We start from the raw sequence: 14,954 nt of genomic DNA, 5'->3' as shown, positions 1-14,954 counted from the left end.
TATTTATTATGGATCAAAGTATGCCCTCACAATGAATTTCTTAAAAATGAAGTTTGAATTAGGTATGTATTCCTATCAATTTTTCGGTTTCAACTATGGGTACAGATAGGCAGAAAAGATAGGTGCTGATTCCAATGTTAGGCTTGTGAGGGGGCCAGCATGGTTTTCTTTTCTTCCCATAGTCTCTCCCTAGAAGAAAAATTTATACATAATTGTATATTTTTGGTTGATCCATTTAATGTAACTCCTATGGATTAGAAATTGCATAGAATTCACTTATCCTGAGCATAAGGGTTTACTCCTCTCTGTTCCCTCTTTAACACTTGTTGAACATTCTTTCTTCCAAGCTTTTATAGTATGTATAGAGCTTTCCATGTTTTGAGAAAGTCATTCCACCCTTTACTTCCTCGTATCACACACTGGTGACTTTTGCAATAGGTATGCAGAAAAGGCTAGTTTGGAGAGCAATGTGGATCAGTGTTTTACATGGAAGTAAAACGTTTATTGATGTATCACATTAAAAGCAGAAGAAATTACTACTTAAGCCATTATTATTGGCTTTAAGAAATTCCCACTGCCAATGAAAACCCCGACTTTCCTCAGAAGTGCCCTTTTTTTCAAAATGTTATAATAATTGGTTCTACTATATCTGAAGTCAATTTTGGATCATGACATCAAGTACCACAATATCATCTTGGGGTGTGGTTGAAAATATGTGGTACATTTAGGATTAATTTAAAATTGCATGTTATTTCTGTGTATACGAATGATGAGAAGTAGTCGGGCAAGCTTTTCTCATCTCACCACTTGGACCACCTTTTGCATATGAGGAGAGTTTGGTAAGTTTTATATGCAACATGTGTACAGACCTAAATCATGAGATAAGTTAGCTGGTGACTACTTTTTACCAAAAGGAAATCCCAATTTTGCTTTCCAGTATTATTGAAACATAGTAGCACAATTCAGGGGCACAGCTAGGAGGTCAGGGGGTTTAAGGCACAACAAATACTGGGGTCTTATGGGTATGGAATACCCACCAGGGTAAGCAGAAGGTGCGGGGGCCCTCCCCCAGAAACTTTTGAACCCTTTCGTGCCGGGCTCCTTCACGGAAAGTTGCTTTTGGCTGTACGAAGGCTTTGAGCATTTCTTTTTCCCCCTGTACGGAGTTGTTTTTTGGCAAGGAATTGCCCCGGTAGTTGCTTCCTCCACATAATGACCTTGCCTAGCAGGGTGCCGGACCCTTTCCTCGGCAACTGGGCAAATATAATCCTCGACCCTTTTCCCGAAGGCAGCCCATCACGGCGTACTTTTGCGGTCAGTTTATTGTTACTAGTGCAATTGTAATTTTTTTTAATTGTTACTATTGCAGCAAATGTCAGTTCATCAATTTATACCTTTCATTTTGCAATGCTTCTAGAACTTTTAAACGAAGTTCTACGGTTGTTTTTAGGGTTTTCAGCAAAAGAGCATTATATCATAGACCAACAAATACTTTAAGGGAATGAAATCTTTCCGTGTACCTAGCATACTTCTAGGTATTTACGATTTGTGATATTAACATATTTTAGATCCAAGATGCCCAAATCCATGCTATCCTCATTCGCGTCTGCTCTCCACGAGCATTCTGAAAACATGAGAATGAAACATTTTGAATTTTTTTCAAGAATATTTTCCTGAAAAATTCTCATAAAACTACTTGAATCTTACAAATGTGTTGTTTGAAAAGGTTAAATTATATTTAAAAGGTAATTTCATTTAGATAAATGTAAATTCATATTACGCACGAAATAAGAAAGAGAAGAGAATCATATTTTATTACATTACCAGGGCTTTTTTTCATAGGAGTTCAATCGGATATTTCCCCAAATTTCACCGCAAATGTAAAGTAGAGAAATGGATGTACACTTAGAATGTGGCTAACAGAGTAACGTATATCTTTAGATGTAAATTATAACAATATCGCTCCTATAAATTTGCTAGTAAGGTTTAAAAATAACAATTAAACATCTAACCTTAGCATCTCCAAAATTTGTTCTAGGTGATGATGAACTCTGTTAATATGAACGCTAGAGTTCCGTTTAAAATTTGGAAACGATCGGCAGAACATCTTGAATGTAATTATTGGCAATGATTTTCAATAATTGCAACATTTACGTTTTTAGTTATTCTAACTTATAAACAAATAAGTGACCATTAGCACCTTCCTTGAGTGAGACATTTAGCCCACTGGTACAGTGACGGAATGGGCCGAGATAATCCCCACGCGGACAATAAGAAAGGGTCGGACCTCTCATGCCTAGGGACCCTATTGGTGCTTGGGACCCACTTGGTATGCTTGACCGCAAAGCCGTGAAAACACGGCTTTCGGCCTTTATGGTCGAAAAATTCAAGCCGTGGAAATATGGCCATCGGCATTTAGCATCGGAAAATTCAAGCCGTGGAAACACGGCCTTAGTAGGGGAAGGTTAAGATAAATTGTTCAAAATGGTGTTTTACAGCTGTTTGAGAGGTATTTTATCAATCCTCACACTAATCTATAAGTATTATTAATCCAATAAAGTAAAATGGATTATACTTAAAAAGTTCTCTGTGCTCTAGGGGGGGAGGGGTTAAATCCTCGCTGCACCACTGGCACTAGTGATGGGCAAAGTCGATAATTTTAGTGATTCAATCATTTTGACTCGAGTCACATAAATGATTCAATCAATTGATTCAATCATTATGATCGAAAAGACTCAAAGGAATCAAGATTGAGAAGACTCAAAAGGAATCAATATCGAAAAGACTCTATCAATGGATGTAATTAATCACTTTGAATAATCAAATAAATACTGCCTCATCTGCGAAGAGCATTGGTAACCCTGATTGCTAACCATATTATCATTTCATATACTATTTTGATTGTGAATTCCTAGATGAGTACATTAGATTGCAAAAATGAAGGAAGTAGTGTCATGAAAATATTTGGGAAGGCAAAACTGCCACAGTTTCTTAACACTAATAGAATAATTTCTAACTATATATCTCAAAATATAACACAAAATACACCACACACTATGCATGAATCTGATCTGCAGGATAATTTTATGAACGGCACAATAAAATGTTAACAGCTTTAACTTCTACTTGTTAATGTTCTCCTACAAGAGTCATCTTAATATTTTCCTTTTACGTATATTTGTGTTATTAGTACTGATAACTGCTGGAAAACATATAAGAAAAAGATTACACAAGTATTCAGTTCTTTATAACATAGTATTTAATTTTCTCTCAACTATTTCTGCCCTGTCGAAAAGAGATCAAGCGTCAATCGTTCCAAATTTTGAAATAAACCAGAAACCAGGATGATTGATATGAAACCGGAAGTCGGAGTGATTGATGATCAACTTGTTTAACGAAATGAATCATGAGTCATTTGATTCACCTAGTGATTCAATCTTTTTGATCGAATCGTTCATGATCGACACGTCACTAACTGGCACAATTAATCATAAAGTTAATTAGGTATTTATTTTGAAGATTTCAAAAAATTTCTATTTCACTTTCAAGATATTGAAAATATTTTATTACTGGAAGTATAATGAAGGCCAAAAGAGCTGCATTATAGTAGAATAGAACAATAAAAATATTTTTATTAAAAAATGCAAAAAATACATACAAATATATTTATCGTATGAATAGAGAAATGAAAAAATATTTTGTTTCATATACTAATGTAGCATATCATTTTGCATTGAACGATTTAACACAGACTGTCCCATTGAGCAAGTGTCAGTTTAATCTCTATAGTTTTTGGCACTTAAAGTTGTTCAATTTTGATGGCATGTATCAAAGAAAAGGCTGTAAGATTTGTTTGGCTTGCACCAATTTTTTGAAATGTTGACAGCATATTGTGGGTACAAGGGCAAAATTTGATGTTGCTTAGTTGGGTATCCAAGCATAAAAATTTCAAAATAGAAAAAAGTGACTATTTTATGAAAATGTTATTCCCTTGGTTTACGGGCATGAGAAAATCAAACTACATACATATGTGATTTTATTAGGAAAAATTCAATTTTGACCCATAGAAGGGTACAGGGCGTGTACTTGACTACCAAGGTATGGAGCCTTTGGTGTTAAAGGGTGCCCAAATCAATAATAGTTACAGTCCATGTACCCATATTGTCAACTTGTTGACCCTCATGGGTCAAATATCACTTAAGGCTAATCCGCACTTTCTGGTGAATCAGCATGCCAAACCCTAGGATATTATACACGGTGAATGATGGTCATTTGAATGATCTTTCGATAGATCATTCACCGTGTAAAGCGGCCTTTAAGGTTGCCAAAGTCATTGACAATCTCCATAGATCCCTCTCGTAAAACAGTTGACCTCTGCTGTCTAGATGAAGGTCACTGAAGCGCTAGATGGAGTATCCATGGATATACCTATATATTTCCTGCAGACAGCCTTAAGGCCTGCTAATCGATAACATTAACTTTATAACATGCAGGGATTTCACGGAATCAAGGTACAGGGAAATTCTGAGAGTATTAAGCTCATGGTTCCCAACTGTTTCCGTGGGAATAGCTATGAACAAGTATAATGCTACAAAGGGCTTTGCTCTGCTTGTGCCTTAGTGTTCCTTATCTATATCAAAATCTAAGATATGCATGAATTATCTATTCCATATCTGACTTGGCCAACTTTAAAGTTGAAAGAATTCTGATTAAAAAAAATATTTGTTAGGGCAGGAGGTTCATTTGCTTAGGACATGAATGTTGGGGGACTAGTTCATTTCAAAGGGATTGTATTGATACTCTCACCAACATGTCAGGTGGTTTGAAGGTTATATGAAGTGACTTGAATTGCTGAACAACGGCTGTAATTATTATAATTTACCACAGTTGACTGCGTGATCATGGGCGTACCCAGCGGAGGGCAGTTACCCCTTCCTAGAAGCAATAGTAAATTAAGTTCAAAATGAAATTTTTGAAAAATAATTTCTTAAAATCTTAGAAAAGTGATTTATTATTAGTCAGTATTAAATATAATGTAATAAAAATATTTTTTCAGATCAAGTAATAAAAACAATTAAGCGCAGTTATCATTTTCTTGAAATTTTTGTTTCATAACCTTTTCTGTGATTCAAATTGAGCGACCACAGGTTGCCCTCCTCTAGTTTTGATCCTGGGTAGGCCCTTGTGATGTGTGAAATGAGATAAGCATGAGGAAGATTGGGTTGTCCAGAATGAAAGGCTATAGCCTATATAATATATATTAGATATTTGTAATAAATATCAAGTAATTTACATTCAATACTCTTATGGAACTTTTTAAAGATGGAGTTATATTTGTGCACTGTATTTTTTGTATTGATTCTTGATGCATCATAATCTTAGTGAACATGGGTATGTCTTATGCACGCTAGGTAAATTAATATTTATACTTTCCTCGATTCAAGAAATTCTCATGAGATTCGATTGATTCAAATATCCACGATCATGAGCATATATTAGATTTCGCTCATGCTTGTATGCTCCTTGCGTGAATTTCAAACGCCGCCATACAGCCATGCCCTATGACATAGAAGTTCACTTCTTAATCACTAGATATCACTACTATTCGGAGAGGGAGTCGTGGAAGAAACCCGATGACGTTGTAAATGTTGTTGATATTTACAACCTACTTGTTGTAAATGTCGTTGATATGTACAGCCTCCTTGATGAAACCACAAATACAGCGAAAAAGAGTATTCAAGTTTTCCTTTAGCTTGTTGTCACCCACCGATCATTTAAATGGGTTTTGCTATTCGCGTCATTAAGGGGCAAAGCGATCCGATTTTCACGGCGAAATAAGCTATAATTAGGCTAATTAATCGAATATATATTCGTGATCTATCAAATTCATAACTTTCTATGATATTCCTCGCAATTGCAATTACTATACAACTACGTAGTTGTACAATGCAAAATATTGGAAGAAATTGGATCGCACTTCAATCATTGTTACTCTGCGGGCATTTTTGAGAACTGATCAGAATGCGAACGTAGTGACCATGAACATACATGTGTATGTTCATGGTAGTGACAAAGGAAATGAATTATTAATGGAATGGAATAAGATCTTCCTCTATTTTGTCCTATTGATAGAAACCATATATTTTATGGACACGGATATTAGAAATAACTTAATAATTATATTAGAAGATTATGACCATGGAGTGAATATCATATTGTAATGTATTAACCTGAGCGTTAAATATAATTATTATGGAATTAACCATGACCTTAGTCAAAATTATTTCAGCGCATAAAGTCAACATGTGAAAGTACTTTTGTCAAGCTTCTGGCCACGCAATAACTCATATTTATTCCAAATCGTAACGATCGTTATTAAATTAAAAGACCAATTATTTTCCAATTCTAGAGCATTTTATGTAATGAATGAATTTATCACGGCCGTAGAGGTTTAAGAGAAGTTAATTTATATTTTACGTCGACGTAAAATGTAAATTACCCTCAAACCGTGATAATTTTTTTTATTTTATAAAAATGCACTAAAATTGGAAAATAATTGGCACCAAATGCGATGAAACACATGAGAAATTAAGGATATAATTTAACCCATAACACTCGATCAACTTTTTGTACATATAATCGATCGAGTATTGGCGCGGAGATTATCCGAAGATAATAGACCGATTGTGGAAAATAATCGAAAACGTACTACCATAAGGAGATAAATAAACCACAATAAGATGTGAGCGTCATTCACCGTTTTTCCCTATTCGAAGTTCCCCTTCTCCACTCAAGAAGGAGCTAATTTTAGCACGACCTTGGTTGTTTACTTTTTGTGCAAGACACGCCCATTTGGATTTTGCGTTCCCGTTGTTCGTTCCTTCATTTATTTCAGTCCATCTCGTTTCAAGCAAGAATCGTTCCTCAATCTAACTCTCTGGGCGAGGTTGTTTGTGAGTTCTGCGAAAGGGATACTGAAGGTCCTTGGATCTCTGGATTAATCATTGGAATTTGCGCATTGGTTTCCATGATAAAGGAGTGACTAGAGATGCCGGGTAGTCGTTCAAGCAACGATCAAGAGCACAAATCTCCCCGAGAAAGTGGGGAGGATTCAGAAGACGAGAGTGAAATATTAGAAGAAAGCCCCTGTGGAAGATGGTTGAAGAGACGAGAGGAGGTATGTAATATCTACGTTCTACTTTTGTTATTTGCTCCCACTACTGCCTCTGACTCATGTGTCTTATGCAGGTGTATTATTTGTTATTCCCCTATAGTATCTGTGTGCACCACTACATTGATGTAGAAAAAGGAAAGATTTTCACCGAGAATAATTTGTGTACCTCGTATTTACATTTGTTTTTCGGTATGTTTTAAGATCATTATTGATGTGAAGATTTTTTTCTCGTTTTATTGCATCTCAGGTGTTTCTCAAGCGAAATTTATAATTTTATGAAAGTTGATTAGTGCCTTCAATGAATTCAGTCAGTAATTATTTCCATTTTATTGAGCTCAGAAGATGAAGGTTGGGTAGTACTTACAAATGAATCATTATGGGAGTTATTGAGATTGTTGCTCAGATAATCGCAGTTTTACCGTATTCACTAATTGTTTTACCTAAGTTTACTCATTTACCAACTTAGTTTCCCTATTACTGCTACAGCAATTTTACATCGATGCACTCAGCTTTTATGGACATGATAATCCTTTCTCCTCGTATACTTGCTATTATGAAGGCTCAAATAACTTACACAGGTATTTCACATGTGAGGCACTGTCAATGAAGCATAACCTGCCACGTTATCTTTACATTTTTTAAGATAATGTATCATAATATCGTACCAAATAAGGTAATGAGTGGAAGAGAAAATTTGAAGAATATTATTACCATATGGAGGCATTTAAGACAATTTTTCTTTTCGGTCGGTGGAGTCAATTATATGTTACTTTGTATGCAATAATGAGGGCTGTCAAATGTATAATAATTATTTTTTCCTCAACCGAATTGTCCCTAATATCAATCAGGCCGTGAGGTGAACTAGGATTAATTTGTACTCTGTAATTGGATGATTTAATGCTTAAATATTTTCTAAATAAATTTTACTCCAAATAGTAAATCGGTTGAGTGAAGAATGTTTTTGCATCTGTCTTAGCTGGTTGATTTCATGATTCAAGCATAAAAGATTGATAGTGAATGCTACGTCGAAAGAGAAAATGTTAAGCTTGATGTAATAGAAACAGATATTATAGTTCACAACTATTCAATCTTTAATATTATATTAAATTCATGTGAACGTTATTTTTTAAGCCTTGTGCCATTGGACTGCTCTGTGACGAATGGATACATTATTGATTCAAGAGAAGTATTTTGACAATTACAATGCTACAGTCTTTCAGTTCTTTATATTAAACCTAATATTCAGGTGACAATGTAGGAAATAGTTTATAATTACACACCATGTGATAATAATTTATTAATTCATCATTTACAGGGCATAGCTTGATGCTGCTATTAAATTGTTGTCTCATCTCTAAATAATTAGATAATAAAGAAAAATCTTTGGATATACATATATAAACATTAATTCGATCATCATTGACATACTATTAAACATTGCTAAATGAAAAAGTATCTAATAAAAAAGAATCTAACTCACCCAAAAATTCATGCATTGAATAGCTGCTTTTAGATAAAATCCTCATCTTTTTAAGTGAATAGTTGGTATAATAATAAAATATCTACGGCAATAATTAGTTCCTGGTAAAATGGAACAGGAAAGTTCTAATTAAAGTAAGTCAATATCCCATTGGTTTTCAATCGCAAATAAGAATTTAGTGAAATTAAAGAAATGGAATAGAATGATAAATTGTAATTTGTAAAAAATGTGTAATTTGATTGTCCTTTGTGCAAATGTGCTCAGTGAGAATGTCATTGCATTGAGGTCCTGCAGATAAGTCCTGGGGTAAATTGTCCAAAGATTGCTATTTAAGAGTTGAATTGCTGGTAGGCAGGATCCGGCATTAGAATATCAGGCTATTTTAGTCAGAGGCATTTTTCGTAGGTATATTTCCATTGAGAAATTTCTAAGTGGGGGGTAAAAAATGCCACAACTTGTACCTGTTTATGTACTGTGTAACTAGGCTTTTATGCGAAAAGTAAAATACCTGCATCCTACTATTACTTCAAAACTGGTGCTAAGGAATGTGTTGAGCAATTTCCTGCTTTTGCAATGCATCATTGTGAAGAGTCCTTGTTGAGAAAGTGAAGAAATATGCAACTTGATTTTGGTTAGGCCACTCATTAAATACCTTGGGAGCATTTTGAATTCTTTGGAAACCTGGGAATAAAGGAGTAATCCATGAAATAATGTGAAAAGATAGTGAGGTTAATGAATTAACTCATTCATTGTGGATAATGCTAATTTTGCATTCATTATTCTGATCTTACTCTGGGAACACAATGGTACGTAATGGTATCAGTTTGGCTCCTTACTCAAAATGTGGTTGTTCACAGCCAGAAATCACAATTCATTGAAAGTATTTGGTTGATGGAAGGGAAAACAATAAGTTACGACTAAAAATATCTCCCATGTTCAGCCCATCTCTTAAGTTTAATATTAGAAAACACGTAAGTTGATGCCCACTTTTCATGTCCAGATTGAGTATTTTGTTGAGGGAAGGATTTTTAGGCATGAGTCTTAACAGCAATGAACTGAGGAAGTCCCTAACACTAGGCCAAGGAGTAGCTGGGAAGCAGTAACCTACTTAGCATAAGGATGACATCAACTTTTCTGCGAAAGGGTTTAGGCCATTGATTATTGTCGTGAGTAGCTAGAGAAGTTGGTTATAGATCTAATGGAAAAAGGCATGTCTTTTTATTTATTAATCCCTGTCAAAATCAGTGACTAAGCAAAATTGGTGAATGAGTATTCAATCAATAAGTACTGGTCAGGGCAGAGTGAAGCCAGAACTTGCAGTATGCCATAATGCATTTTATTTCTGGCGGCAGAACAGGTGATTTGGGGATGGCCAGTTTGAAAAAAATAGAATTTTGGTGAGACTGTCAGGTCGATTATGTAGTGAACAGGTTAAATTTATTATAAGGTTAAAACTGGTCATAGGGTCAAGTCATGATAGCCACACTTCTGCATACCCAACCTTAAACTACAACCTTGAGAAACCCATTAATTTCAATTTGAGGGATGGGATTAGAAGGTATGTGAAAGGCACCGTAATGACCTGAGTCTTATTATTTTCTCTGTCTTCATCAAAATTCCTCTATGTAATGGTCATCAGTGCAAAATTCTTTAAGTTTTGTGTTCATAGTAAATAATGTATCATCTGTACATCAGGAAGTCCAATGAATATCTCATTTTAAAAGCCCAGTCCTTGGTATGACTTAAATGGCATTAGTCACAAGCATTTATTCAAAGCCATGGTTGAAAAGGAAATACTTTAATATTGAAGTAGACAAAATATCGATGCAGAGATCCGGCAAATGTGACAAATAATCCATGAAAGTTTATGTATGTAAAATTTTAGGACATATTTACAAGTTTAATAGCTCATGCAATGCATTTTGAAGAATACATGTTGCTAGGTTCTAGAGTGTCATGCAATGAGATGCAATAGAGCTTTCATGAAAGAGGGGAAATGTGAGATGGATAATCAACCATTAAAGATAGGTAATTCATTTTTGCTCGTTTTTATCAAGTTTTACTTGGGTCTGTCTGTCAAGTTTTCTGTGTATCTTTTGAACCTTTTCCTTAGATACAATACAGGAGGTTAGAAAGAGGGAAGTAGAAGATTGTATGGGGGGACTCGCTGGGGAAATGATAGAAGATTGAAAAAAGGGATAATGCTATCAAAAATTGGAGTATTGGGTATGAGCATTAGGTAATCATAGATTCTAATTTAATATTGAGAATAATAATGAAATTTTATTAACGCTTAATGAAACATCTGTTAATCAAGGTTTCTGCTTAGTGGGGACGATTGAAATTTTCAGCTGCAGACAATAGGTTGAAAACCGCTGCAAGCAGTGATATTTTCAGAGATGTTGTTCAGAGGTAGTTCAGTGCTTAGCTAGCCAACTAGTTACTCATTGAAAATCATGGTGAGGGAATTAGACTCTTGAGAATCTAGGAGGGCATCATTGCTCACAATTGTAAACCCAGGACAAAGTTGCTCATGCAAATACATAAATGTTACTCATTAAAACGTTTTAGTGTGGATTCACTATAGCGCATCCTTAAAATGTTTTTGCATTAATAGGTAATGGATGTGGATTAATTGAAAACAATCCTTTATTCTTGTGAATTTTCTAGGTGGAGCAGAGGGATGTGCCTGGCATAGACTGTGCCTACTTGGCTATGGACACAGAGGAAGGTGTGGAGGTTGTCTGGAATGAAGTACAATTCTCGGAAAGGAAAAACTTCAAAGCACAGGAAGAGAAGATTCGTGCTGTTTTTGAAAATCTGACACGCTTAGAGCATCCCAACATTGTCAAATTTCATCGGTATTGGACTGATACACATGATGACAAACCAAGGGTAAATTTTTAATTTCAATGAAGGTAACTAGCATTTTGACACAAAATAAGGCTTATTATCATATTCCTATCTTTTGATCCCTTATTGTAGAAAGTAATTGATTTACTCGTTATAATTTTCAGGGTCTGTAAAATATCTTCTTTCATGTCATTATTTACATCAAGTTTTGCTTTTTGTATGCATAGCTGTTTTCTGTGGTAGCTCATGGGAAATTAAATTTTAATTCTTCATCTTTTCTTGTTTGAGTGAGTTTTTTTTTTGTTTGTGTTCTTCAATATTTTACATTGTACTCATGTGGTAAGTTAGTGAAACATGGTTTCTTGTTGCTGGAAGCTTTTTGTTTCCACCTGTTATATGAAAACCTGCCACTTAATTTTTTTGTTATGATTTTTATCCCCTACAGGAGTAAGTTGATAGTAGGTAGGCCTGCATGCTTAAATTGAGCTTGAGATTAATGTATGCCATCGTTGTTCTATTAATCCTTATCTTCCTCATCAGGTTTCTTTGATCCTCTTCGGATCGCATTTATTTTTTAGAGTGATATGCATATTAATCTAATTTATTAATCAATTTAAGGTCATCTTTATTACCGAGTACATGTCCTCTGGATCGCTAAAACAATTTCTCAAGCGTACTAAACGTAATGTTAAAAGGCTGCCTCTAACGGCCTGGAAACGTTGGTGCACCCAGATACTTTCAGCTCTGAGGTAAGTACATTATTTTCAATACTTCAAGTGAAATTATATTATTTGCCGGTTGCTGGGAAGAAAAGTTTTGTGCGCAAGACGTGGCAACACAGGATTCTTTCGCTCCAACATATTTTTGTAATGCCCATATGTAATCTATGCTACATATAAATCATGTACCTATTTTTGGATCATAGAAAAATTGCATTCAGTTTTATGGCATGCACTGAAGCCTAGATATAAATTTGCAAAATACAGTGGCACATCATTTTGATGCCGACCGAAGTTATGGTCAAGACTATGAGGCTTCCTACACCCACCACATTATAACTTGCCAACCTTATTTGTCACTGGTGGAATGGTTGTTTACCAGTTGATAGCATGGACAGTTGCACAAATAAAGCATTACTCTTGTACAAAATGCATATGAAAAAAGGATATTTTTCCAATTCTTTTCATTTTTCTCGTACAAAAGGGATACCACACACTTCTTTATGCTTTGCTTTGGTACTTTCGCAATTTCATCAATGACTTCCATACCCAAGCGATTTTTATGCACTCTATCACCCTGATGCATTTTTTGAAGCATTTATAGAAACTATTTAATGCCTAACTATTATAATTCTTAAATATTTAATATTATAATTACTTAGTAACCAATAGTAAACTAGTTCAAATTTTTGATTTTACTGCGATTTTAGCATATGTACTTGAACGAAGAGCTGAACAACTGGAACACCGATTGACATGTCTAAATATGGACAATGGGAAATATTTTCAATTTATCAGTGTGGTATTGTGGTGGTAATTTGGTATTTGCTTTGCTCATGAAAGAAAAATAAATGAGAAAAGCATGTATTTTCCCAAAGAATTCTGTATGTGTGCAATGCTTTCTATGGGCAAGTGTCCAGTCCTTATCTAAGTCTGTGGTAATGGTTAAGGCTGAAAATTTTTTTACTGTCCTCAAGGAAATGCTTTGACTAATTAATTTGTAAAGACAAAAGGCATTTCCAATGACAGCCTTGCTTTAGGTGATAATGCAATCAGTAACATAAGGTAATAACGTACTTTGTTTTATCTATTATGCTAGATATTAAAAATGAATTTAAATTCCCTTTAACTGGTAACAAAAAGAATACATTTTATGCATATGTAGTTCTATAGACTTATCCTTTGTTTCATTGGGGCACATTTCTTACCTGTCAGCCAAATCAATGATGTTTTTATTGTTGAGATTTTTTTGGGGAATCGGGTAATGAGTTCGTTAGTGAATGGTTTAGATATCATTTTTGATCCAAGAGGGATAGAATAAAGGGGGAGAGGTTTGCTCCTGTTAGAGGTTTATTGCAGTGTTTTTATATGGCTTTATTTTTCACAGCTACCTTCATTCCTGTTCGCCTTCCATTGTGCATGCCAATCTAACCTGTGATACCATCTTCATTCAACACAATGGTCTCGTCAAGATAGGCTCTGGTATGTTTCTTGGTTGTTTTTGGTGTTTTAAAGTGGTAATTAATGTGCTTAACTTTTTCTGTTGTGAGAAGTCAATTTAATACTTAGTTTAGAGAAGATAATAGTATTGTGTATAACTTAATGGGGAACTTGCATGGGTCGTTGATTGCTCTAAAATCTATTTTGAATAAGTGAAATGGATACATTAGCTCGCAAAAATACCTGAATTTTCTCCATCCATCATCAAAAGAAATAAAAAAATTGACTTTAAAATCGAGAACAATTTCTCTGAGTCGACCACTGTGCGAAGACACCCGAGCGTTGCTGAGGCCAGGCTTGACGTCATAGGTACCTAAACAACCATATGGAATTGAAAAATAAGCTAAGCGCATTCTGTAAAATTTGTTTTGAGGGAGTATTTAGCCGCTCATCATCACTTTATTTTGTTCTGTTATTTTTGGGCAAGTTTTCCTGGTGCTATTGTTACGATTATTACTTGGGATATTAATAATTCAACATCGGGATGATGAAGTACAAGCATTTAACTTCGTATGTATTAGTTATCAGAAAAATGGATGTTAATATTGCCGCTTGTTCCAATAGTATACCTGAAATTTATCTACATCTACATAATGCCCCGCAAGCCGCCTAAAAGGCATGTGGCAGGGGGTGATAGGACACCAGCATTTTTTTAGGACACCAAATATTGATGCCACCACCCTCATGGAATTTGTTATGACAAATTATTACTACACGTCGGCGGCAAATCGAGATGTAAAAGAAACTTGTAATACAGCAGACTCTCGATTATCCGACTGCGGTTTATCCGGGTTGCGGATTATCCGTGCATGATTTTTAATCTCATTCTATTTTTCCCGTGATCTTTAAAAAAAATAAAATCTGATGCAAAATATCAGAATTAATGCATTAATGCGAGGATACACCGGGATTATTATTTCTGTTAGAATTCCCTTCGTAAAACAGAAGCGATCGCATGTTAGCTGCATCCATGGGAGCACCGTGTTCCTGTTTTCCAAGCCTCGCCGTGCGTGACCGCACTCCGTGATCACGGATACACATCCCGAAGCAGTTGCAACCTGGGCAACTTGTGCGAGATGTGACTATGTGGCGTGGTGCCTGACAGTGTAGTTTCTGACGTTGAGGCGTGGTTTTGAAGCATTTGTGCAAACCACTTTTCTGTACCGGTGATCATGGTGCCACAGATGTGTGGTTTTTGAAACCATGCCTTACATGGAGCATTAATAAT

General features: G+C 35.1%; 1 protein-coding gene across 1 annotated transcript in view; it reads left to right on the top strand.

Moving 5' to 3' along the window:
- Positions 1–6,852: 6,852 nt before the first annotated feature.
- The window catches only part of LOC124157823 (nuclear receptor-binding protein), a 32,241-nt gene continuing 24,139 nt past the window's right edge, over positions 6,853–14,954 (top strand). The window contains exons 1-4 of the mRNA XM_046532854.1: positions 6,853–7,177; positions 11,325–11,549; positions 12,126–12,256; positions 13,614–13,708. Of these exons, the coding sequence (XP_046388810.1) occupies positions 7,049–7,177; positions 11,325–11,549; positions 12,126–12,256; positions 13,614–13,708 (580 nt within the window). The 5' untranslated portion in view covers positions 6,853–7,048. The remainder of the gene's footprint in view (positions 7,178–11,324; positions 11,550–12,125; positions 12,257–13,613; positions 13,709–14,954) is intronic.

This window comes from Ischnura elegans, chromosome 4 (genome assembly GCF_921293095.1).
Source record: "Ischnura elegans chromosome 4, ioIscEleg1.1, whole genome shotgun sequence".
In the NCBI taxonomy this organism is placed as follows: Eukaryota; Metazoa; Arthropoda; class Insecta; order Odonata; family Coenagrionidae; genus Ischnura; species Ischnura elegans.
Note: the sequence above shows the minus strand (reverse complement) of the source record. Positions and strands in the feature narration are given on the sequence as shown.